General features: G+C 39.7%; 2 protein-coding genes across 25 annotated transcripts in view; one reads left to right on the plus strand and one right to left on the minus strand.

Annotated features, from left to right (window-relative positions):
• The window catches only part of camk2g2 (calcium/calmodulin-dependent protein kinase (CaM kinase) II gamma 2), a 95169-nt gene extending 88400 nt beyond the window's left edge, over positions 1 to 6769 (plus strand). For 11 of the 18 annotated variants that reach the window (XM_041789168.1, XM_041789169.1, XM_041789161.1 and 8 more), the window contains 4 exons: positions 1210 to 1285; positions 1487 to 1581; positions 3201 to 3451; positions 4470 to 6769. In XM_041789168.1, coding sequence (XP_041645102.1) covers positions 1210 to 1285; positions 1487 to 1581; positions 3201 to 3433 — 404 coding nt within the window. In that variant the 3' untranslated portion in view covers positions 3434 to 3451; positions 4470 to 6769. Of the gene's footprint in view, positions 1 to 33; positions 160 to 1209; positions 1286 to 1486; positions 1582 to 3200; positions 3452 to 4469 lie in introns of all 18 variants that reach the window. The other 7 variants (XM_041789155.1, XM_041789159.1, XM_041789156.1 and 4 more) reach the window with 1 other exon arrangement.
• A 4017-nt stretch (positions 6770 to 10786) lies between these two features.
• Positions 10787 to 27028, minus strand: part of LOC121510878 (girdin-like) — an 82013-nt gene continuing 65771 nt past the window's right edge. The window contains exons 24-39 of one of the 7 annotated variants that reach the window (XM_041789206.1): positions 25879 to 26156; positions 25492 to 25635; positions 25127 to 25313; positions 24662 to 24807; positions 24437 to 24529; positions 23739 to 23941; positions 23385 to 23432; positions 21272 to 21349; positions 19414 to 19626; positions 19168 to 19221; positions 18137 to 18214; positions 17438 to 17527; positions 15453 to 15724; positions 14460 to 14904; positions 12603 to 12706; positions 10787 to 11933 (exon numbers count right to left, since the gene is read on the minus strand). In XM_041789206.1, coding sequence (XP_041645140.1) covers positions 12651 to 12706; positions 14460 to 14904; positions 15453 to 15724; positions 17438 to 17527; positions 18137 to 18214; positions 19168 to 19221; positions 19414 to 19626; positions 21272 to 21349; positions 23385 to 23432; positions 23739 to 23941; positions 24437 to 24529; positions 24662 to 24807; positions 25127 to 25313; positions 25492 to 25635; positions 25879 to 26156 — 2385 coding nt within the window. In that variant the 3' untranslated portion in view covers positions 10787 to 11933; positions 12603 to 12650. Of the gene's footprint in view, positions 14905 to 15452; positions 15725 to 17437; positions 17528 to 18136; positions 18215 to 19167; positions 19222 to 19413; positions 19627 to 21271; positions 21350 to 23384; positions 23433 to 23738; positions 23942 to 24436; positions 24530 to 24661; positions 24808 to 25126; positions 25314 to 25491; positions 25636 to 25878; positions 26157 to 27028 lie in introns of all 7 variants that reach the window. The other 6 variants (XM_041789205.1, XM_041789200.1, XM_041789201.1 and 3 more) reach the window with 6 other exon arrangements.

Consider the following 27028-nt stretch of genomic DNA (forward strand, 5'->3'; position numbering starts at 1 on the left):
ATAACTGTATTTTACTGGGATGACTGCCTGCAGCTCGTCCCCTGCAGGAGGCTGCTATCAGCCCTGCTGTCCCTCAGACCAGTCCTCCTCAGAGCTCCTGTCCTGAACCAGAGTCTGTTGTGTCGCCGCCTGCAGGCAGCTGCAGCAAACTGCAGCAGAGTAAGTGTCAGGCAGGTTGTGTAGTGTGCTGCTTTTGCTTCCTAAGCAGGGCTTCAACTCTGTCTAAACTTCAGGAACTTGGAGGATATACTAATTCTATAACTTACATACAGGTGTGAAGGAATTCCTCAGCTGGATTTTTTGGCTTTACAGCTGCATGTGTGTGGTTTTTTTTTTTTTTTTTTTTTTAGATTATTTTTGACTTTATTTAGATAGGATAACTGAAGAGAGACAGGAAACATGGTGAGAGAGAGTGGGGGGAAGACATGCACCAAACAGCGCCGATACCAGGGATTGATCCTGCAACCAGTGTTTTGAGGACTGTGAGTCTGTTTAAGGGCGCCTGCAGTTACCGCTGAGCTTTACCAGCATTCAGCAACATGTTTTTGAAAAAGTAAACAAAGCCTGGAGCCTTTAATAAAGAGTTATTTTTTTGCTGGTCTCTTCTGAGTTGATCGTTAGTGTGGTGCATGCACTTTGTCCATCTCAGGTTTGACATCTTTCTTGTAGAAATATTTTGACTGAATATAAGGTGAAATTTCTAATATTACCAGTAATGGTTCAAAAGAGGATGATATGTTAGATATGAGTTATTGATGTTGTTTCTTACCCTTTAAAAAACAAACAGTTTGTGTCAGTAGTTCTGCTGTGCAACAACAATAGAGAACTTTTGTTTTGCAGACTGATGGAAATGACTGATTTAAGTGTAAAATATCACAGAGGATTTAAATAGAAAAAACATAGCTCTATACAAAGGAACTAAAAAAAAGAACATGCCTTTGTTTCAGTGACTTACATGTTATATATAGCTTTGAATCCTCTTGATTGTGTGCTGAACACAGCGTGTGTACAGTGTGTTTGCTGTGATTTTGTGATTTCAAATGTCAGTGCTATTACTGCCATTGGCTGTGTTCATAATACGTCAAATGTCAGAGGTTTAAAGGAAGTTCAGGGAAAGCATGAAGTGTCTTATTTTTAACTCTAAATCTATATTGACAGTTTTTAACTTCTCCTATTGTCCCCTTCTTCTTCCTTTCCTTGTATTTTTAGCTCGTAAACAGGAGATCATAAAGATGACAGAGCAGCTGATTGAAGCCATTAACAATGGGGACTTTGAGGCTTACACGTAAGTTTTCATATGCACCCTAAAATGAATAGCCATCACTTTTCCTTTCTCACAATACTTAGTTTTGGTCCACCTCGCCTTTGACTTTGTAACAACTTTAACTCCTACCATCTTAACTTCAGCATTTAGTTTTCCTCATTCTTAACCACAAGATAAATTCTTAAGCTAATGTTTATTATTGTTGTTTTTATCCCTTGAAAGGAGAATCTGTGATCCTGGGCTGACATCTTTTGAGCCAGAAGCTCTTGGAAACCTGGTGGAGGGCATGGACTTCCACAAGTTCTACTTTGAAAACTGTAAGTAATTCAATTTGTTGTATGTTTCATAACAGCAGTTTTCATCCATTGACAATTGCGCTCTTTTGTCCTCTCCGAAACCATAGACCAGTGATTCATCAAATGGCAACCCGGGGGCCATATCAGACCCCCCAAAGCTTTCCATCCAGCCCCAAAAAGATGATTAAATTCAGAAAATGTGAGGAGGAAAAAGGGTGCTGTGGTTTTTAGGGTATCTTTTGTCTTTAAATCCCTGTGGCTATCAAACCACAGAATAAGCAAGATTGTGACAGTTTTATCAGGAATGACTTGATGTTTGATGTCTGTTTTGATAATGTAAGGAGTAGAAAATACAGATATTTGTGTTCAAATGTAGGGACTAAAATTAAGAAGCTGTCAGAAAAATAAATACTCAAGTAAAGTACAGATACTGGAAAAATCTACTTAAGTTCAGTAACAAAGTATTTGTACTATGTTACTTCCCACCTCTGAGTTCAGGCCATTAAATCTGCAGTTTTCTGTGTCATTTCAGTGTGATTTTTCTGCCTGAGAATCAAAACAAAAGAGCCGTTTCCTCCATTTGTTTTTCACCAATCATGACATTAGTACAAACCCAGTGATGAACAACATGGCAGTCCTTGAAATATATATCAAAAATATTTAGATTTCCCATGGGTGATAGGGACTGATCTCACTGTTAATGCTTACATTACATTGATGCTTACAAGGTATTTAAAATAGTTATACAATAATATGTTATTTAAACAAAAATCTTTATTTTATTTTACTTCATTTGAAAGTCTGACCACTAACACGCCTATCAAGACAAAATCTGGACCTTGTACAAATGTAGTTCATGACCCCTGCCTTAGACACTCGATAGTGGTGGTGAAGTTCAGTTTACAATTTACATTGTGGGTGTTTTTTTTCTTCAAAGATACAGAAAAAATACATACAGATCTCTGAGAGAGCTTAGTTGAAGGAATGAGTTTGGAAGTTCATCACAATTTCCTGCTGCCCATGTTGATATATTTTCTGTAAATACTGGCAGAAATTTTCAGATCTTCTGATGCTGATATTTGACTTTTTAAGCTAATATATCCCAATACTGATATCATGCCACTAATGCTGTGTATCTCTAGCAGACAAACTAAACAGCAAAGAAACTGATCTAGTTATTAAATTAACTAGTTCATTTTCAGTTGAGAGCATGATCACAGTGATTCTTGGAGATTTAGGTAAAGGTTGATTGAATGAATTAATTTGTGCGAAATGAATTTTGTGCTTACTCATTTAGTGTAAACTTGCACAACACTTTGCTGACAATAACGCTGTCCAAAGACAAAAGTAGACATGAAACTGTTGTACATTAGTAAAGTACTCATTTCAACTGTCTTAGTAATCAAGATAAAACATCTGTGCAATACAGAATGCATTTATGTCCATCCAAAGTGATTAATAATTTATTCACATATCCCTCAGTTATGGCTAGTTCTCTTCTTGCTGATTGAAGCTGCCAGTGTGTGACACTGGAGATAGTTGTAAATATGATAAACCTCTGTTTTTTTTGTTACTTAGTTTCATGCTGACTCTGCGCCTGTCTGTTAACAAACAGCTGATATCCACATTTCTTCCAACAGTACTGAGTAAAAACAGTAAGCCTGTGCACACCACCATCCTCAACCCTCATGTCCATCTGATCGGAGAGGAGGCCGCCTGCATCGCCTACATCCGCCTGACACAGTACATTGACAGCCAGGGCCGGCCACGCTCCTGCCAGTCAGAGGAGACGCGTGTGTGGCATCGCAGGGATGCTAAATGGCTCAATGTGCACTTCCACTGCTCAGGAGCACCGGCTGCACCCCTGCAGTGAACCGAAAACCAGGCCCGGGTACTGGCTGATAAAACCTTATTATCGTCATTATTGCAGCCTGGTATTAACGTAGTTTCCATGGCAATGAAAAACATCGCTTTACCAGGCAGAAACCTTAAACAGAACCAGACTTGCATTGAACAGTGATTTACTGAACCTGTTGAGGTTTTAAAGGGATAGAGGGAAATGCAGAAAGAGAGAAGAAGCAGGTGCAGAAAGAGAAAAGAAGGCAATGGAGAAAGTGAGAAAAAGGGGATGGAGAAAGGGAGGAAGGAAATACAGAGAGCAAAAAAACAAGCAGATACATTCATGGTTGCCAAGGCCACAAACCCATCGTAAAAAGAATTGTCTTGAATATTGCTATAATGTCAAGAATGATGGTAACAATGTGTGAAGAATTAGCAATAATTACCCTGTTTGATAAAAGACTGAACAGTCTGGTAAAAGCTTTAGCAGCTAGGATGATGATGGAGAATAGTAATTAAAGTAGAGCTGCTCATAGAGTCAGTGCATTAGAGAGTACTCAGATTTCTGTATCAATTTCCACTTCATTCTTATTCTGACTAATCTTCACCCAGTCACCCCATCATAACAAAGTAAAAACAGAATTATAGAAATGTTTGCAAATTAGAAATTAAAAAACCTGAAATATCCTTTGCAGAAGCACTTGAAACTTAGCTCAGGTGCGTCCCATTTCTTAGCCACAAAAGGATGTTTGATACAGGCCTATAGTTAGCCAAGATGCCTGAATCAAGAGTGGACTTTTTAGGAAGTGTGATTTAATTTCAGCTACTTTAAAAGACTGTTACACATATCCTGTTAATATAGAGATATTAACCATGCCTAGTAAAGAAATGCTACCAAGGAAAAATACATCCTTAAGCAGCTTGGTTGGGATTGCTTCTTAAAGGCAGGTTAATGATCAGAAAATGCCTGCATTACATTTAATGTTATAAGACAGGGGAATGATGATTTTTCTTCTATTTCTTTCACGCTGCCAGTTTGCACACTAACCTTTGTATTCTCCCTCCTCCAGCTTTGCCTGAACTCTAAAGCTGTTTGGAGCATTTATTCTCCGTGGTCGGATTGGTGCCTGAATCCTGGCTGGGAAGAGGCTGCTTGAAAACAACACAAAAGAGGGGAAAACATATTATAAATTAAAAAAAAAAAGATAAACAGACTTTAAAAAAAGAAGCCTATTTCAAAAGCTTGACTGAGTGAGGGACCACAGCGACCGACACTGATCCAGTCTGAACCCTGGCTAGAGGAGGGTGGGGCCCGGCTGATGTCAGCCCCTTTCTTGCTGAAGGTGCATGTTTCTGGGGTGACACAGGGGTGATGCTGTCCTAGTTCTTGTCTCCCATGGCCTTTATTTCCCTGTCTCTGTTTTGTCTGCTGTCTGGAAAAGTATTAACTTGTTTAAGAAAAAATATATATATAACAGAAAAAAATACTCTGACACACACAGTCAATGAGAATGGAGCGGCAAGTCAAACACATGGAAGTGTGATTTTTTTTTTTTTCTGTTTTTGTTTTGTTCATTTAAGCAGGAAGTCTACTTAAAAGTATTGTTCATTTTATAGTTGCAGATTTATTTGCGTGGGTTGGGAGCAACTTCTATTTACTTACTATCATAATTTAACAGCCATTTTTGTGTCTGGTTTGAGCATATGCACACAATGTTTCAAAGGGGTTTAGACGTTGTGATACATTACTGAAGGGACCTTTATTTTTACTTTTCTTTTTGTATGATGTGTTATTAAGTTTTTATCTCTTGAATAATGTATTTTAAATAACTTTGTGTTGAAAAAAGATCATTTTTAATCTACCGGGGACTTTATTTAATAGAACTGTGTATAAACAGATATTTATAGAGGTGAAAAGGGGAAAACGGGTTACTTTTAGGGGGCTGGGAGGGGGATTCAAGCATGAGAGTTACTGTTTTTGTTTTGCTTTGTTGTCTTGAGATGTAAATACACACAGAGACATATTCACACAGACACATATAAATAGTCAAGGGCCCTGTGCTCCATCCTCTGTCCAAGGTTGAGCCTCTTTGGACACAACATGAGGCCAGCTCATCCTGAAGTTGCAGAAGCCCTTTATCTGTCCACTGGGCAGTGTTTAAAGTCAGACACCAGAGGGCGCCAAAGCTCTTCATATCTTAAAACTACCTAATCTGAAAGCACGGACACGCCCACACCAACATTTTAAGACTTGTTCAATCCGTTTTGTGTGTTTTTGTGGTGAAGCATGAATAATCCAATCTTCTAATGGCTGTACTGTTTCTGCACAGACACTTAAGACTCAGTGCTGTTGTGTTTGCCCTTCTGTAGGAGCAAAACTTTTTGCAACTTCAGGATAAGTGAGCCTAGATCCTTCCCTTCCTCACTACCTCTGTCCCTTAACTTCCATCATTCCTGCCTCCTTGTTGAAGTCTTTGTAGCACCCTGTCGTGTGATGATGATGATGATGATGATGTCACCTTTATGCCTGTCTCTTGTTCTGGTCATGTTCTTAAAGTTTGTATGTCGTCCGTCTTGGCTTGCTGTGTGACGTCCTGGCACTATTTAAAAAAACAGCATGTTTAAAAGGGAATGCAGCCGAATGATTGGACTGAAAAAACATGGCATGGTGGGAATTGGGCTTTACTTGCTAAAGGGCTGTGGGACCATCGCTGATGGCAATCAAAGGATTCTATCCCCTTTTGTCATGGTTTTTTGTTGTAAATGTCGTAGCTGTTAGTGTTTTGATGTTGATATTTTTATCACTTTTTTAAGCCAGAACTGTTAAAATGAGGCACTAAAATGAAAGGAGGCTGAAACTGCCACAACACTTTTTTTAGTGTACCCGTACAAAATGAGCTGCACACATCGGGGCTAAAAGAAGAAAACACCCAGCACTCCAGTGGCTGATCTTATTGGATTCACAGCACTGTAAAAGCACATAAAGATTCTCCCTTTAAAGAGGACAAACATATCTGTGTGTCAGTGCACTGTTTTTTCACTGTGTCGTGTAAACGTTGTGAGTGTGTGACTTGTACCAGTGGAGCAGTGAGGCTTGTTGTATGTCCTGTGTGCTATGCTGCTCCATAGTGACTCCTGTTAAAACCAGGACGAGGCGTTGAATCATCTGACACCGTCATCTTTGTGCGTACACTGACGCAGTCGATCCAGGTTTTAAAAACTCATTGTGAATCATATGTGAGACCTACCCTCCTGTTTCAGTTGCCTGTGCTTTTGTGACATATCCAACATGCCATCAAAACTGTGCCCCCTTCACCACCATGATGATGATGATGATGATGAAGAGGCATTGAAACCAGAGCTGAAAATATGTGATTTTTGTCGTGACTTGTCATCTGTTTGTGCGATCTGATGACATTTTTCTTTCACTGTGCCACACAGTCATGGGATGTTTGAAAGAGTGAGATGGAGTAAATCTTAAAAGGAAGGAACAGTTCACAAACATATATTTAAAGTGTTATAAAGTCTACCAGTTTGATTTAATACAGAAATGCAGCTGTGTGAGCTATGACAGTGGTAAAAGATACATCCTATTCAGTTTGCTGGTTCAATGATCTTGATATGGCCAATAAGAGGAGCATGGCTATCAGTAATGTTTAATATTTATCCAACCAAAAATAGCCTCACTGTGATTAAGTCTTTTAAAATTAGAATTTAAAAAAAAGAAAGCATAAATACAAATACAACTCCCACAATACAACGTTGCAAAGGAAGGGCAAGGACAGAAATCTAGGTATGATCCATTATTAGTTTACATGTTTCATCACTAATAGCACTATTTCTCTTAATTTATCCTGAAGTCTTGTATGAGTCCTTTCCACCCAGGGTAGCCTACCAAGAAGATTTCATGACTTCCCAGCTCAGTCAGTGGAGATGTAGAGGAGGGGAGATAGTTTAAGCGACTAGCAGAAAATATTTCACACATGCAGTTCTGTCAGGTAAATTCAGGACGTTTTCAGGTTTTTTTTTTTTTCCAAGAGTGAATAGGGCAAAGTTTGTCAGCTCTGGACCTTTTAAAGCTCCTGTGAGATTTTCAGTTTGTGTTGATTTGGCGCCTTCTGTAGACAAAGTCTTACCTTGTAGCTGATTTGTCCCATATGTGCTTAGAAGTGTTTTCTAATGACGTACTCCCATCCTGCTTTTTAATGGTCATAGTTGGCATGCTATGAGAGAATTTGCTGTGGAAATTTAACCAGTAGCTTCCCCAACATGTACCTTATCAGCATTTCATAGCCAGAAGAAAACCTTCTCATAGGAGCTTTAAAGTCTGAATGAATTGCCAGATCTCTAAATTGGAACTTTAATATCAAGCATTGATTATATGTCCTAGATATTGAGAGTAAATGATTTGTTCTGCAGCAGTGCTACAAAATGAACTCCCTGCTTCAGCATCATTAAAATCCATTTTAATGTAATCGATGTCATTAATAAGACAGGGTATGGACTTTAGAGTCATAAAGTTGTACATAGGATATGGGACCAAATGTAAACTGTACACAAATGGGCTGATGACACTAACTACCTACCAGGAGAGAGCATTCATCAGTGGTTAAAGGCTTCTGTCTGATGTTTTTCTCCCATTAATTAGACATTTGTGCATTAATAGATGTCTCCTAATGGGTTGAAAAAGCACCAGACTGAAGTTAAAGTAAGAAGTTCAAAGAAATGCTTCAAACAGATAACAAAGGGATACTGAACAACCACAATCTTCAACAGCAGCACTATATATGCAGTTTTACAAATGGAAGAAATATGCATGTCTACTTTCTGGTAATTTTTCACTGTTACTTGATAGAGAAATGGAAATCTATGTTACTTGCATCCTCCAGGTTATGAAAGAGCTCCATGTGAGAGAATCAGCTGACATGCTCTCACATTAAAGAGCAGAAAAGATAGCAAAAGCCAAGCTCGTATGTAAGTCAATTAATTGCATTGTAACCTTATTCTACGAAGGGGCTACATGTGTCTATACTCTGAGTTCAATTGGATGCTGTTTTTTTTGCATGACCATACAGTTAATAAACATCATACATTTAAAACTCTTGCTTTGATGGTTGTTCCTCATTGCTTTATCATCCTACAAACATTTAAGTATTTAAAGTTTTGTATAGACTATTTATTTAGAGTACTGTTACTGGTGAAATAATTCTACATGTCTTATTTATAAGTGTCTGCAAAATATAAAAGGCATTTTTGTAACCACATAGCTCAGGCACATTGAGATATTGCTTATGCTGGAAAATTAAATACATTCTGTCCTTCTGAGACTGGGTTCCCATTAATAAAGTGACTGCATGTACAGTTTTTTTTTTAACTGTAGTTTTGATGACATCTACTAGGGGGAGCTTCAGGGTAAATTGGATATTTTGGACCTTGTGTTGTTTTATTCAAAAATAAAAAAAATTATGAGGTAACTCATCAAACCAGCTGCAGTCAAATCCAAGAAAAGCTTATCTCCATTGTTAATGACTTGGAAAATCCACTCTCCTGTGGAAAAATACATTTTTAATTGTCCATTTTTCCCACAGCAAAGAACACAGCAGTCTGAAATACTAAACATAAATAGTATTCATCAGAGGATTTGTCCTCATGAGTGCCATGAAAAACATTTAGAGGTTTGTAACCTCCTTTTGAGTTGTTGTTTAACTTCCACTTGCATTTTCAGCTAAAAAACCTTGACTTGTTTCTTTTACTTTAAAGGAATGAAATATTGAGTTTAACTGATTTCAGTTTTCTTGCTTTTTTTTGTTTTTACATACAATTAGCATGTAAATGCTTGAAAAAGGAGAATTCATTTTATAGACACTTAAATATAAATGTAAATATTACTGGGCTTTAAATATAACTTCATTACTTATTAGTTTATGCTTAAAAGGGGCCACTGATGACTGGCTTCAGTAGGATTAAAGGAAAGGAGCAGAAGTTGTTTTTTTCGCATTGACAACTTCACACAGTGAATAGTTTATCAATCATTATCAGTTTGGTGTCAATGATGCAAGGATTGTTTTCATACCTTTGAATTATGTTGTCCGTCTTCACCTTTAAGCCAGCTATCTGGATGTGCACAAACTGTACCATCAAGGTTGTGAGGTAAGATCAGGATGTTTCTGCACAGACTACACTGGAAACTGCGACAGTTTTGAAGTTGAACCAGATGCCACCAATCAACTAATCTATGTTGTGTTCACCTCTTTTTACAAGAGATTAAAACAACTTTTTTACAGCCACAGTTGTACAAAGCCAATTTGACTTTTTCAGTTTTAAGTGATGCACATCAGCACACAACAACAAACACTTTTGGCTTAAAGGCTGAAAGAACTATCCAACCCCAACAGGAGTTTCAGTAACTAGAATATTGAATTTTATGAGCATTAAAACATACCTAACGTGATTAGATACTCAACAATCACTTCATTAGGTACACTTTTTTATTGCTTTAATATAAATATCTTACCAGCCAATCACAACGTAACAACTGATGTATTTAGGCATGTAGACATGTTCATAATAATCTGATGTTCAAATGGAGCATCAGAATGGGAAAGAAAGGTGGTTTGCAGTGACTTTGAAAGTGCCATAGTTGTTTGTGCCAGAGAGGCTGGTCTGAGTATTTCAGTGAAGGCTGATCTAGTGGGCAGCCGTCCTCCTAGCTAAAATGCCTTGTTGGTGACAGAGGTCAGAGGAGAATGATCCGACTTGTGTGAGCTGATAGAAAGGCAACAGGTAATCACATAGCCACTCATTACAACCATGCAGAATATTATCCCTAAGCACGCAGCATGTTGAACTTTGAAGCTGATGGGCTACAGCAGCAGGAGACCACAGTGGGTGTCAGCTAAGAACAGGAAACTCAGGCAACAATTCAAACAAGCTCACCAAAATCGGATAAAAGAAGACTGGAAAAAGGTCTGAGGAATCTCGATTTCTGCTACAACATATGAATGGATCAAAATTAGACTCAAACAACATGAAAACCTGCCAGACTACCAACAACTATGGTGTTTTCACTGTAATGATTGACTTATTTCAGTTTAACAGCTAGAATAGTGGATGCACTCTTTAAAAAATTTACTTCCAGATCTATATCTCTTTTTCAGAGACCCTAACCCCAGTGCTCAGGTCAAAGTGGGGGATACTGGGGGATTGTGGTGATTTCTTCCACATTTTTCAGTCTGGCACATGTGTGCAGGTTCCTTACAAAAGCCCTGTTTCAACTCAAAGACCCCTCTCCCTTTGTTTCTTGAAAAAACACTGGCATTTGTGTCTATTTTTTTTTCTTTTCTTAAAAAAACAAAGAAAAAGAGCAGTTTCATCTTGATGAATTTTAATTACATCAAATGGGTTTATGTAAAAAGTGGAAAAGAAGGAAAACACTGGGTCTCATCATTAGCATCATGTTCAACACAGCAACAGAAATCTGCATGTTCTGTTTGCACTGGACAGGTCACAGGTCACCTATACTTGAGTCAGATGTACAAACAGAAACTCTCTGAGTGTCTCCTCAGAAAGCACATACACAACACTGGGATGTTTGTTAACGAACTGTACAGTAAGTGTGTTTTTACCTTTTTTTTCTCTCTCAGAGCAGGATGAGTATTGATACATAGAGCAGTTTGGTGAGTGATCTGTGATAAATGATTGAAGATAAGTAGAACAGAGTGTAGGGTTTGTTTCACGGAGTCAGTCTGTGGAGGCCAACTTTCATATAGGTGACCTGGAACCCTCCCATGATTCCTCTCATTCTCAGGTAAGGAAAGGTCAACCTTCGCCCATGATTGGCAGGCAACAGATGCCGATATCTCACAGCTGTCATGGCTTCCTGTCCAAGTCCATTTGGCATCCAGGCAAAGTGTTCCCCACTGAACACTGTACTCCTCTCTGATTGGATACAGGAAGTGGGGTGATTGGCTGATTGATTGCTCCATGCAGATTGTGATTGTTGAGTCTGATTGCAGGTTGGTGCTGACATGCTTTGAGAATGTTTTGTTCGAGACTTGCTGAAAGCTGTTTCTAGATGTTCATGCTTATAAAAAGACTCACTTTTATGAATAGAAGAGGGTCCGGCTGCACAGACGATCCAAAATGAGTCTTCAGTCTAGTTTAAGATTGCCCCTTTAGGCTGTTGTGTGAACGTTGGCACTTAAATCTTAAGTCTGCAGAGACTAGTGCACATGTTACTGTCTGTCACACAGAAGGACACATGGCAGTGCAATCTGCCACAAATTACTCTTTATAGAAAAACAAAAAAAGTCAATGCACCATTTTCTAAGTCTTTTCTGTTGTTTCCTTGATTCAAGGAAAAAAACAAAACAGAGAAGGAAGCCACTTTTCTCTACTCAAGTGTCCTGGATTAAACAGAAACAAAAGGGGAAAAAAGGGGGAAACTGGGATGTACAATCTTTCTCACTGTAGACAGTCTCAGCAGATTAAATCTACTAGGCTTCAGACACACAGCTCCAAGGCCACCTTTCTCTCTGGTTCCAGGCGAGCAAAGAGAAATGGAAAGAAGAAAGAGGAGACAGTAAAGAGGCAGAGTTAAAAGTAACAAAAGAGAGAAAAGAGAAACAAGAAATTTAAAAGTCAGAAACTTCATCAGCAGATAGTGATATACAAGAGGAGGCAGAGGAAGCAGCCTGAATCTACATGCACCGTCAAGGGAGTAAGAAGAGGGAAGGATTTCAGCGCTACACCAAAGCCATGCAGCAATAACAACAAAGCCTGAACACAGCAAAGTGCTGGGTTTTTCCTCCAGCAGTTGACACTTCGCTGTGAATTTAGCCAACAAAATAAGAAGCATCACAGAGAGGAAAGGGTACGGCTGCTGAGGACTCCTCATAAAGGGGGGATATCAGGACACAAACAGGCAAAGCGTTCATCCACTCCAATGGTGAAACGGCCCATATGTCAAACAGACCAGGGTCCCATCAGGCTCTGAACGGGTGTTTGGCACCACAGGGATGTCAAAGTGACAAACAGGACAGTGAGGAGGAGGAGGGTGTGGGCTTAGAGAAGCAGGGGAGGCAAGTGCATGGCAGGCTGGATGACATCTGTTACACCATGTTTTAGGTTCCCATGGAGACAAGACCGAGCCCCCTCCCTCCACCCCGATCCCTTTTCCTCCCGCTCAAGCAGCGCTCACTCACCACGCGCTCACAGCATGGTAGTAGATAGACGAGGGTGGGGGGGTTAGGTTAGCAGCTTTGCTGCGGCTCCCCGCTCCTGCTTTTAGACTTTCTGCCCTCCACATCTGTAGGACAAAGGCAATGTTTATGTTACATCTATAGACTGTGACAAAAACATATTCATTTAGTTTATACCAGTATGTACTGAAGATTAAGATAAATACAATAAAGAAACATCAAAACAACAAGAAAAGATTACAAAAGCAGAAATAAATAAGGAGCTTTAGGCAGAAAGTACTACTAGTGTTGGCACATACAGCAGTGCTCGTCATTGATTATAACTTAAAGATTACTACAATCTGTACAAGACCTGTCAGTCTAAACATCATCAAATATTATCTCCTATCTTAAATATTTCCCATGGTCATTTTCAAATCCATTATGACAAAAAAAAGTGTTAATAACATTTTCAGAGGAAATGATGTTAGCTTCATTCTCAAAACAATCAGAAAAATATAAACAACTTACTAGTTTGACTCCCTGTTCAAATTATCCCATTGAGATATCCCAGTCCTGTCCTGGTCATATTCCACCACCTTCATTGTCAACTTTCTCTTCACCCACTAAACCTCCCTCTCACATCGTTCTGAGAATGAAGCTTCATCATTTTGTCACCATCCCATGAACAAACAAAAACCCATCATCATCATCACATGTAAAATAAAATGGTAAAGCATAAAACCAAAGTCACACCATCAGGAAAAAAAAAACAAAAAGACCATTTTGATTGCAGCAATCAAAATTAATGTGGAAGAAAAAAGCCATGCAACTCAGTTAATGGTGCAACCTGAGTCAAAGCAGTGATACATCCAAACATCAGACCAAAACAAGAGTAAAGTGAATCTATTATCTGGCAAATTCAAAATTCCTAAACTTATTTGTTATTAGAAAGTTGCTACCAGAGCATCAGCCCCAGAGTGCTTTACTTCTTGTCATAGATGACTATTTCTGAAATGTGTTCTTGTGACACTTCCACTGAATCTTCAATCATCATACGTAGTGTCTCTTTTATTTAGCATTTAAGTAAATAGCCAAAGCCCACATGAACCCTGAGGTGCAGATAATAGTATAGTGTTAGAAGGGAAACTGATGAAATTAAAAAAAAAGAAAAACATATTCAAGGCCGTTGGACGGAAGAACATTCAATATAGTCCCACCTCAGATAAAAGAAAAAGTCAGGAAAAAAAAATCACAACAGAAATTCAGCACCAAATCCAACAGAAAAGAACAAAACAAAAACACCCCACAGAGATAGACAGTGCTCTTATAAATGCATGCAGAGAAGGAGAATCATTATGTCACTCTCTCTCCTTGTTTAATTGAGCCAGCCCCTCCCCGTCCTTCACACACAGCCGTACTCATACCACAGGGACTGGTTTTCTTCTGGGCTGAGTGACTGCTCTGAATTATTCACTCCAATGGGATCAACGCCCCCATTAAACTCTGTCAGATTGGCTGGACTGGATCTGATCTGGCTGTTTGATTGGCTGTGAGGTGGCTGGTTTTGTGAGGGAATGCGATGTGGGTTAGAAGCAGGAGGAGGGTGAGTTTTATTTTGAACAGGAGGCCCACTGATGTTGCTGACTAGGGTTGGGTTTAGAGACAGGAAGGGGAGGTTTTTGCCTGCTGACTCACTAAAGATGGAGTCCATAAACACAGACTCTACAGTGAAAGATGGGCCAAGGAAAGACTCGAGGGTGGAGAGGTCAGGATCCTCCAGGCTATGGCATGGTAAGCTGAGGGACTTAGGCAGAGGGGGGTTGGTGGTTGTGGTGGTAAGGGGTCCTTTTAGGTTGGTGCTGTTGGGGTGGTACTCACTGGGTGGAGGCTGGGAGCGGACCCCAGCCTTGGAAGGAGGAGTGGGGTCAACAGAGACTGGCTGCCGTTGGTCTTTTGAGAGCAGGTCGTGGATGCTGGTACGCCGTGTGGTGCCCTCCGCAGTGGAGATGACACTGCTGGCCCTGGGCAGCGTGGAGGAGGCAGAGTCCAGACGTTCAGAGACAGATGTAGCTTTACCCTGTGAGGACAGGCTGGAGCGGACTGGGACGGATCCTTTCACACGGGTGCTCTCTGCCTTACGCAGGGTGGGGCGTCCTGGTTGTCCAGCAGATCTTGGTGGACGATCAGAGCTAACAAGTGTTGCTTTCCCACTAGAGGAGCGTAATATGCCCCGCCCTTTTGTTGCAGTGCGTTCTTTCTGCCCATGCTCAGAAGGGGTGGAGAGGCGAGGAGAGTCGACAGTGAGGTTCTCCTGACTGCCAGACTGTAGAGCACAGAGCAAATAATACCATCAATAACACAATAAAATTAAAAAAAATATGTTTGAAAAGCTGTTTTAATCAAAGGGGATTTTCTTTATTGGTAGATCAAAAAGTCTTTAAATCATCTTCAATTTTTCTCAAAATGCAAAGTTATTTAGCAGGACATAAACTGATGTAGAGCTGAACGGATTGGTCAGTCACTTCACTGTTGTGAAATTTCTTAGCTAATCATTTTACACTGATAAATTCACTTATTTCATGAACAAATACTCTTTGATTACAGCCTCTTTTTGATAGAAACTGCTCTAAATCAAACATGTTTGTTTGTGTTTATAAATGTTGATCAACCAAAAAAAGAATCTCAAAGATGTGATATCTAAAATTTTAAAACTCTATCATTATTTTCTTTCTAGACTCATTTAAAAATTATTGCAACTTGAAAAATAAACCTGATCTGTTTCTAAAAAAATCTGATCCCTTTTATCTGCATAATCAAACATCACACTACAACAGTGTGGGACATCAACTGTAACTGAGTTAGAGAACTCACCTCTGCAGGATCAATACCCTCATCCAGGAACTGTTGCAGGGAGAGCACCTCATTCCCTGGAGGTTTGGTCTGGGCCTGGCCAGGGATTCCAGCTACAGTGGACGGATCAAGGGACCTCCGCAGCTGCAGGGGGCTCTGGTGGGAGGAACGTGAGGAGGTTGGCTGCTGAACGGGGCTGCTGCCGCTGCTGGACCAAACCTCTTGGTCCAAGCTGAGGCTGAACTCTCCGCTGCTCTCACTGTGAGGTCTACTGAGGCTGCCGTTTAACGTTCCTTTGGGAGGAAAGGTAACCATGAGGACTCAGCATTATTCTGGGATGTTTCTAACTGGTAGAAACTGCATCAGTGTTAATCAAACACTATGCTCCTAGGCATTATTACCATCAAACATGAACAGTAAAGAAGATAACTACAAAACAGTTCTATCTCTTCCTAACCACGCTTATTCAACCTTCAAAAACTATTTTATGGGGATGGAACCAAGTAAAGCCGAGGTCAGACTACACATTTTCAGCATGATTATGCTTGACCTGGCAGTCCCAGGGACTTGAGACCTCTCGGCCCCAAAATTCTGTTATTTTATCTTGTGAGGTGTGTCACGGTAGGTGACATTTAAGAACGTGTCTTAAGACACCTCACAACCTCCTAAAAATAACCTTTCATGTTTGATTTTTTGACCTGCCTTCTATGGTTTGCTCCATAATGTCAGTGACATTGACCAATAAGAGCACAGAGCGCTCTGTGTGAGGAGCATTCACAAATGTAAACAAACCAAACTGCAGAGTGAAAGAGTGATGACGTTTGCGCGGTAATATGGAACTATGAGAAAGAGGAAAAGTTTGTCGGGCTTTGACAGCAACAGCCATGCCTCTGTGGCATTGCAGAGCAATGATACAAAGGACTTTAATGTTGTAGAGAAATAGCAGATGCACTTAAGCAGCCAGGGGAGTCAGTGCTGTTCGCGAAGAAAAATTGTGAAGTCCAACCTCGGCTTAAGACTCTTCAGCATATCATGAATTAAAAACACATAAAATATGGGGATAGTCCATATATGCCTAGGAGTGGCTTGAAGAAGTCATCTCGTTTACTTAAGTACATCCTGTGTTTTTCAATAAAGACTGCTCATAAAAATCGTAATTATGAGTGCATTTTCATGACGCCTTAAGTCTTGTTGTTGCTAAAATCGCTCATTCACACTATCCACCCATGACTGACTATCAAAAATTGGAATGTAGAGGAAGACTGCCCAAATTATTAAGAACCATAATTAAATTTCAATAAGCTATCTATGTGATTCTCTTTATTGTTTTTCTTCTTTGTATTTTTCCAAATAACTCATATACTGGCAATACGCACTTTAACTCCAGCACTTTAACTGTAGCATTTTGTGTTATTGATTGATTGATTGTTTTGTATTTGTGTATTTTAAGCCTTATGAATTAATGTTTGGTTTTAATCTTGTGACCTGCCAAGGGACTAAAGATAAAAATTAGCATTTCTGCTAACTCTGGCACATTTACGAATTGTATTCTTTACGTTTGTTTATTAATGTGCAATTGTCCCTTTTAAACAAACAAACAAATAAACAAATAAATAATAATAATAATAATAATAATAATAATAATAATAATAATGTACATTTAAGAAATAGCATTGCATAGCAAACCTACTACGCTTTCATTATTTTTGCACCATGGTTCAGTCAAAGGAGACTTGGCACCCGTTTGGATCTGCTAGATTAAAAACATTATAATAAATGTAACTATAGCGGGAGTAGCATCTTGTGCAGAGCGCTGGCTCACACAGATAAATGGTCTTTGAACAAGACAGAGGAGTTATCTTTAAACTAAACAAGAAGACACAGTGCAGTAAGTTTGGGGATGAAAAAGAAAAGAACAACAAAGGGATCAAAAAGGAAGAACAAAGTGGTTAGCTGAGAGGAGGAGGAGGAAGAGAAAGGGAGGTTTAGGGGAAGGAGGAGCATACCTTTGCCCTCCAGAGGAGAAGTGAGGTGGGAGTTATTGTTACTATTACTACTGGTGGTCCTGTTGCTATGGAGACTGGAGGGTCTGGAGGCTAGGTAATGGACAAGAGGTAAGACACACAAGTATACATTCACAGACAGTTAGGATATATATATCACTGAGTATGTATCCACACAAACATGCACAACAACAAAGAGTAACACCTATGTGCGCTAACAGTGTGACAGAAAGTCTCCCGCTGGGGCAGCAGATGGCACATGCCAGGCAGAGGGACAGGAAGGGCTTAGTGCCAGGCTTCAGCCACATGTCCAACAAACAAACAAAGCAACTACTGACAGAAAGAACAGGATGCCTCAATCCAAAAACCATACCATCTCAGAGGAAAGGAGAGCTGATAAAGACAATACTGAACACCAGTGGGTGATAGACTGACTTAATTTGTGATTGAAAGAAGAAATTAAACTTAAGAGAGAAATTAGAAGAAAGAAAGGAAGTTAAAGCAGAGGAGGGGTTAAAATGTGACCTTGCTCTTGACTGTATTTGTAGCGACAAGCTCAGCTAGAAACCAACAACCGTGAAATCATATCAAACTGGTTTTTAGGACAAGGCTGACACTAAATTAGAATTTTAAATAAAGTTCCTATTCAAATGTAGTGAAACAGCCCAGGGTGACATTCAGTGCAGAGTAGTAGTCACTTACTACAGATGCTACAGGGCACTCTGCACCTAACACTCGACTCAGCAGGAGGAGACATAGCACTGCTATTCACCTGCAGGCCTGATATAAAACACACATATACACACACCTGATTGTGACAAATTACCTCACAGTCATCATCACTGCTGCCCAGTGGGCAAAACAAGCAAAGTTTAATATCTCTCAGTGGCTCCAAACACAGGTAGAAAGAGAGAAGTAAACTGTGGAAACATTGTGGAAGCCATAAAACCCATTTTAAAAATCGATAACGACTCTACTAGATGACCTACAGGGCAACACATTACTCTATGATCGCTGCATTAACAGGAGTGCATGTGTACTTCCTCCAGCCATTACAGAGACATACCGGAAAATGGGTCACATCACAACAACGTTTGGATGTAATGAGTGCACTCTGGAAACTCATCAGCTAAGTAGACTCCAGGTGGGGCATTAATGGGGAAGTAGTTGAATGACCTGTTGGAACTATGGGTCAACTTTAATAGTGTGTAAGTGTGGTACATGGTGCATTAGTATGACTGTCATTAATTACAGAAAAGCAAATTTCATGTAAAAAATAAAAATAAATAAATAAATAAAAAACACAAATGAAAAATGTATTTTCATTACACAGAACTGGTGATAATAGGGTGTAAACTTAGATTAGGGGCTGGAGATGTGTGTCAGTAGTTTCTGGGTCATCTACATTAGTGCGACACAGAACTAATGAATAGTTGCCCGTCTGTAGATGAAAGCTCTGGATACAATCCGAAAATCTGAATTAGAGTCAATCCCCTGTTCAATGGTGGCACATCTCTGCCTCTTTTGCACATCACTAAAGTTGCTTTTCCTCCAGTGGATCAGGCTTAACTGAAGAGCAGGAAAAAAAGCCCAGAGACTGGAAGTGGGACTCCTGAGGACATGACCCTTTAGGAGGGCTATCTTTTCTCATCTCTACTTTGTACAGCCTTGTTCATCTTCTATGAGGGGTCTACAGTTTGATTAGTTTGAGGTTAAGGTCTGTGAAAGCCTACCTTGACTCTTTGGTTCGTCTACAGAGCTGACCACATCCTCACAAGAAGTATTTTCTGTTGAGATGCAAAAAAAAAAGAAGTAATGACTTAACCTTCAAGTTCTTCTTTTAAATAAGTTAAATCCTCTACATATAAATGTAGAGCAGGGAAACATATCAAAGATCCATGCTTGTACCTGAATTGTCATGTTATACTCAATATACCTGCCTGTCTCTACTTAAAACAAGAATGAAACACGGTTCAGACCTTTAACCCGCAGGCGTTGCTTGGCCCTGCTATGACACGCACTGGGCAGTGTGAGAGTGGCACAGTCGATGGCATTAGTAGAAAAGGCGAGTTCCTTCATGCGCTGCCCGCTGCGCCTGCTTCCACCAGTCATCCCATCATCCACAGGCTCAACGCCATCAAGGTTCTCAATGCTGCCTGCAACCGCCATTGTCTGCAGGAGGTCATTCATGGCTGAATCGTCACGGAACAGAAAGACAGAAATGAGTACTGAAACATTATGATATTTTGCATCTTACTCATTAGCTAACTGGGTCATTCAATCTTTCTACTTTTGAGAAATATGAAAGTTTTCTTCTATTTCTTATCACCTTAGACAATATGACTGACAGATACAAAGTTGCAAAGATGAAAGATGTATTTGAGGTCAGTAAAGGTTGCATAAGCCTTTCTTACTGGTTGATTTGTTTTTCACTCTGCTCAGTTTTGTACTAAAATCATCTCCAAAATAAAAATCTAAACATCCTTTTAAAACTTAAGAGCACATGCAGTTACACCGTGTTATAGAATGGTCATTAGATACTATAATAAGTACATAAAGATGACAGCTTTGTTGTTTTTTGTAACCTTGATGTGTGGTTCATCTCTCATAATTTGGGGGTTACGTAATATATTAAAACATAACAGGCTGCTGTCTTTATGCACTTTAAGTGTTCAGTATGCCATGGCAGAGAAGCATGACGGCATGCAGAGCTCCTTGTAGCAGCAGAAGAAGCGCTGCACACAAAAAGATCAGAGCCGGAATCAGAACGAGGCAAAGTCCATGTCAGCAGAATAAGATCTGAAATGCAGCACGCTGACAGAGGAGAGACAGACTGGGACAGGGAGAGAAAGAGAGAGACAGAGGCTGAGACAGAAAGAGACAAAAAGAAACGGCTTCATTTCAAGTCCTCCATGGTGAGTGCGAATGGCGGTGGTCAGGCGGTTGGTGATGCTTATTTAGTCATGCTGCAATCAAAGACGGAAGCAAAAATACCCCAGGCGCATGAAAGGCAAATCTGCAGTCGCTCTCCCCATCTCATCTGAACACACTTTTGCACACCCAATTACACACACTCAAGCCTTTCATTCGAGATATACAAACAAAATGAGACCACAGAGCACATGACAAAGCTGCCCAATAAATTGTCCGATGCATAGTGATTTCCACAAACACTAAACTGAAGGTGGGATGAAAATCAAACTGCACCACACTACAGAAGGAAAGGTCTATTAGCGAGCATCACTAGTGTCAATGCTCTCAACAACAGTCCTATTGTTAAGGTTGTTTCTTGATTTTTCTTCCAACCAAAACTCCCATGTTCATATATATATATATATATATTTTTTTTTTTTCTTTTTGCTTAGGTTAGTGAAACTTGTATTTTTCTTTATCTGCAGAGACTGAGAACAAAATGAGATTACACTGGTGAAAGCCAAGAGAACACACTCGATGAGAGAAAGTGGAGGTGGCACACAGGGCAGAGCTTGTGAAGGATGGTGAGAGTAACTAGGAAAATCTCAGAAAAGGACAGGTCACTGATGTTAATGGATGCAGCATAACAGTAAGGTGACTGAATAATTCTTTTTAAACTTGAATCTTCAGAACAACGTCTTGAGAGAGACGTCAGATATCACTATTAAGCCTGAAATCTGAAAAACAATTCTGACTTAATGACTGCAAGCCTAAGAGCTCTGACTGAAACCTGAAACTGTCATACTTCCACACTGCAGCCACCCTGACATCAGTGACTGGTCCTTCTTTGTTTCTCCCAGAGTGACTATGAGAGGGAGAGGAGGGCGGCTAGAAGGCTAGAGTGGCGGCTAACGGAGGTCTTACACATGGAGCGCCGGTAGATGGCCTTGGCCTTGTCTTTGTCCTTGGATCTGTTCCTCATGAAAGGCAACCTTTTTATAGCTGTCGGAGTGCAGCCAGAGACAGACAGACAGACAGAGAGATGGCCAGATAGACAGACAAGGGAGAGAGAGCGACAGAACAAGCCCAAGGGAGGTGGAGGAAAAGAAAACAAAAGAAAAAGGGGGGCAGAACAGAGGGATGTAATTAACATTTTAACAGAGAGCCAGGGAAGGGACGCAGAAAGAGCTGAGCCCCTTATCACACAACTGGACATCAGACAGCAGTGCAATAGACAAAAGAACTACAAAATATTGCTTAGAAGGGGTGGATTGTGGTATCACAAAGCCCCAGTGATTGCTACTAGAATTCTTAAAAATTGGCCATGAATTCTTTATTTCATTATGAAAAATTGTTCAAATGATATTCTTGTGGACTACAAGTCCTCCCACACACTATAATTAGATTTTAAGGGCAGACTTCTGGACACAGACATGGAATACAAACAAGTACAGAAATGTAATACAGATACACCCACAAACACTCCCATACATTAACCTGCTCACAGCAACACAACTCAGGCACGCTTATATTAATGAAATGGGGTTTTTTTTCTGCAAATGACATCGAGGTAAAACATACTGTACACCACATCACAAGTGTCACATTATCACTCCTACATGAAACACAGAGGATGAAGAATATTAAAGGGTGCAATCAAGGGCTAGAAAGTTTAAAGCGGGGATTATCACCATCAGCATGGACTGTGTGATGTAATCAACTTCACTGCATTACATTTGAGCAGGTTTTTGTTAGATAACTTTATTGTCCTAAAATGTACATGCAGTAATAATCTTTCTTCAATAGATGTATATGTTTTTAAATCTAAGTTTACATGTCACAACATTGTTACAGACTTCTCTGAAGGCATCTATCCTAACAGTGTTTATTGCTTAGTTAAAATTAAGTTTAAAAAATGTATGTGTGTGTAGGTCAGACATTTCTGTGCTTCTTGGTTTCCCCAAAGTTGACATTACATTAACCCCCTTTGTATACTTGCTAACTTAAAATACTTGTATTGCTGTTTAAAATAAAAGTAAAATGCATATACTGTATTTTTTTTCCTTCACATTGTTAAAACAATGGTGAACATGGTGCCGACAATGATTGCATTTGAAGTAAAATATTTACTTGTTTCTGAGATTTGTACATTTTTCAATATTTACTACAAGTCCAACAATCGTTTATTAACATCTTGTACTGACTAAAAGTCATCCGAACAACATTGCACCTTTTAATAGCTTTGACGCTACATTAGAGGGCATTTCTCGGTTTTTTACAGATGAACTGCACAGATCAGAAGGTTGGCAGGACTGTGAGTGAGACCTGAAAACCTCTATGCACTTTTAGACAAAATAACAGTGAACTGGACCTGTCACAAAAGAGTCCCAAGGAGCTTGAACTACATGAGATGCGCTTGATTTAGCTTGACACAGGCTATAGTTAAAATAGTTCTGCCCTCATTTTCTCCACAAAAACATTAATAGAGTTATGATGGACTTTTGAGAGCTGAGTTTGAGAAGAATGACTGCGACAGTTCTTTTTTAATCTACACACCAAGGCTGACATTTCTAGTCTTCAGGCCCAACAGATGATACTCAAGGATTACATCACTTGGGGCAATTATTGATTTTGGAGCCTTTGTGGTTCCTGCTAGAACCACAAAAGAGCAATTTTCATATGTCCAGGAGTGCTCTCACAAATAGAGATGGAAAATCTGTAGTGTTGCCCTAATATCAATGCCCTGTCTATTAAGACAGAAAACAGTCATTGTACTGTGGACAAAGATTCTTGTCTTGCCACTGGTTTTGTAGCAAACTACCACAACTTTTAGAAAAACAAGTGCTCCCACCATCTCAAACAGTAAAAACTTTCTGTATCAGGATCCAGGTTCACAGTAAACCTTGGAGTGCTGCGCAGCTCAACTGTAATGTCTTGAACAGCTGAGTGACATAGACAATGAACTCACGAAAACATGCCCTGAAAGACGGGACAGTCGGCTCACAAACCCCGCCCACCCTCCCCATCCGAAGCATACCATTGGTGGACCCCTGCCCTTGGGCATGTGACTGCTGCCCTCTCTTCCCTTCACAGAGAGAGATAAAGAAGCAAAGGAGCAGTTAGGGAGGGAAAAATTAATTCAACCACTTAACCAGAAGATATCGCGCAAACCTTCAATCACACACACCCAGCAAGTGTCTTTTTTTTGCACTGTATGTCTATCTGTGAGTGTATGAACATATGTCAGTATAAAAACTATTGTATCTGGCATCTTTTTGGTTATCAATGTCTTTGCGGCTACATAAGTGACTCATCTGTGACTGAAACAATGACTAAACTACTTAGGATTACTGGTACTACCCCTGTGTCTGTATAGGTGCTTTGTACTCACTGCTGCTCCTCTTTTGTGTAAGTGTGTCATCCAGCGAGTTGGAGCCAGAGCCGATAGAGGAGCTGTCCTGGCTGTCCTGAGGGAAACTGAGGAAACCATCACCACACTCTGAACGAGAAGGTGTCAGAGTAAGAGAGCGCATCCTCTCCCTGCTCCTGGGCTTGATCAGCTTCTTCATCTTTGAAGTGATCCAGTTGCCGCGCCTATATAGGGGTAAAGGCAGACAGAGAGACAGAAGGACTAAGAAGAGTGGAGAAAACAGGGTATATAGTCAACATATACCGACGCTAAACAAATATGGAAGCTAAAATGGATTTTAGCTTTATGTTGTTTGACTTGTAACTTTCATTTTAAGGCTTTGTTTCAGCTTGAGGTCTTCTCATTGGTGATACTGAATACAAACACTGTTGCAGTATACAGCTGTTTAAAGCTCTGCAGACCATTAATATTTGATGCATCATTTCCTGAAGCTGCAATGAGAGTGCTTTGCTGCCATTCTTCTAACTCAGAGATAAGAGCAAACAAGCAAACAGAATATCAAATTTTAAAATTTACTATGATACATAAGACTTGTCTGCATCATTATGATTCACATATTCAAGAGCCTCTATAATACACAATTACTTCTCTATTATTATAGCAAAATTGAGAGATTTATTTCCTTTATCCATTTAATTTATTTATGTATCTATTTTTACCTGCGTGGTGGAGAGGGATCATAGAACTTGTACTGGTCCATGATTTTCTCTTCAAGCTTCTCTTTCTGTCTCCTCAGCTCATTTAGCTTGTCTCTGATGAGTGAAGAGGTGAGGGATGATTAGACAAACAAGAGTGACTATTCATACATTTTTCTAATACAAAAAATAATCAAGTAAGATTTTTTTCCCTTGTCTTTAAGACAACAAATATCATCAGGATTTTACATGTATTGTCTTTGTTCCACATGGAACAGGTCTTTGCTTTCCATGGTCTGCTCTAGCAGTGTGCGATTCTGTAGCATCAGAGTCTGGATCTGGTCCAACAGGTGACGATTCTCTTCTTCCAGGTTTCCTTTCAGTTGGCTCAATAACTAACACACACACACACACACACATACACATACACACAAATATAAAAAAAATCAAAGACTTTACTAGACACCTGACACAGCAACAAGCAAAATACATTAAAGGGGATTGGGAATCCACAACACAGATGGATTCAAGAGTAATTTCAATTATGACACATTAAAGGTCACATATTATGCAAAATACACCTTTTCTGGCTTTTCTAACAAAAATTTGTGCCCCTGACCTGTCCATAATGTGACCTTTAAACACACTTGGTATTACACGTGACATTCTAATACAAAGAAAAACAGGAGATGAAAGAAATCTGTGTCTCTTTACTTCACACTGATTAGTGAGCTTGGTGGAGGTGATGTCCAGCTGCTGGTACTGCTCCTTCAGTTTAGAAAACTCAGCTTCCAGCCTTGTCTGCTCCAGCTTGGCACTGTTCAGCTGGGTCTTTATGTTCTTATGGTCCTGCTGCAGATTTTCATTGTCCCTCAACAGCTGACGATAGGTGGAATTTAGTCTGAGGAAAAGGCAGTAGAACTCAATTTATAAAGGTTTCCAAAAATATCATCTTTTTCAATTCAAGAAGCATTACAATTAGACTGTTCTGAGTAAAAACCTTGAGAATTTAAGACGACATGTAGGTTGAACATTTGCAAAGTGTTTAAGATGGCTGACTGATACAAACTGGGGATTACCTATCATTCTCTTCTTTGAGCAGTTTGCATTGGTCAGCTGTGGCTTGGTGCGTTTCATTTTCGAGTGCCATTTTTTCCTGCTGTGCCTTCAAATTTTTCTCAAGCTCTTCCAGCTCCCCTTTCTTGTGCAGGAGCTGCTTGTACCTTCATGCAAACAAACATATAAGTTTTACATTTTGTTTAAAGAGTAAGAAATATTAACTTAAAACAGAAGTAAAACAAAGCACATGTATTACCATCACCCCATGAGGTCTACAGTTTCCCTTTAGTTTCTCATGGTGCCAAATTATGTAAAGACCTAATACTTTTCTAACTGAAAAATCATATCAAATTGGTATGTAAAGTTATGACTTGCATTTGAACTGTAAACCTTATGTGCCAACTCACTTGTCCTCCAGGTCCCTGTGCTGCTGCTCAAGGCTCTTGTGTGAACTCTTCAGGCCTCCGTGTTTCCCAATCAGAGCTTCATACTCTGCCGCTTGTCTTTCATGGAGTGCTGCCAGCTTCTCATGATCACGGAGCAGCAGTTCATAGGTGGACCTCAGCTCTTCTTTATCCTTCAGAGCTCCTTCTTTTTCACTCTCCACACTGGTCTGCTGGGTCTGCAGCTGGGCATTCTGGGCCATGAGGGCAGCACTCTGTGAGCTTAGGGTGGAGTTTTCCACCTGAAGAAAGGATGGTGGAGATTTATTTATTATACTTGGTGTAAAGATATACTTTGGTATACCATAAATAGAATTAGACAAGCCTGTGAGAAAGACGATGAGGTTATACACATGGCAAAACAGGTGAAATGTATTGGAAGGAAATACTTAAAAAGGTATTTTTCTGTTCAATTTAAACATTGTGAAATTGATTTAAAAAAATTAAGCGTAAACTACCATGATCTTAATGCTTACTGAGCTCCTCCAATCAAGAAAATAAAGGTCAGTAAATACAGGTTGTCACTGTTGCTGTCTATAGGGGGCACTGTGTCTCTGTTTAGATCATTCTCCCCATTTGCTTTCAGCTGCATCTATAAAGCACTAAAACTGATCCTGTTCATGTTTCCTTTGTGGTAACAATATCCTAGTTTGAGTTTCCTTTTCAGTCATGTGTACTGAAAATGTGAATTCGCAAAAGCATTCTGCCTTTGTGCTGACAGATGATCAGTCAACCAGTTAATCTTCATCTGTATAGTGCCAATTTTAACAAATGGAATTTTAAGACACTACAAAAAGAGCAGACCTCGACCAAGTACTTATAATTTACAAAGACCCAATATTAATTTCCTATGCGCACAAAACTTGGCAATATGTTCTGTACCTTTTTAAAGAAACTACTTGAATCTTTCAGCAAATAACCTACTGATACATGCTTTAGCCAAGAAACAATACACACACATCAAGAAACAGACATATAAACAACCGCAGAAACAGTTAGAAGCTGGTCAGTGTGTATGGTCAGTGTAAATCCTGTCACTCATAAGCAGGGGTTGAATTACTGCCAAACATGGAGTACAAATCAAATCCAGGAAGCTAAGCAGCCATGCAAGGCA

Source organism: Cheilinus undulatus, linkage group 6 (assembly GCF_018320785.1).
Source record: "Cheilinus undulatus linkage group 6, ASM1832078v1, whole genome shotgun sequence".
In the NCBI taxonomy this organism is placed as follows: Eukaryota; Metazoa; Chordata; class Actinopteri; order Labriformes; family Labridae; genus Cheilinus; species Cheilinus undulatus.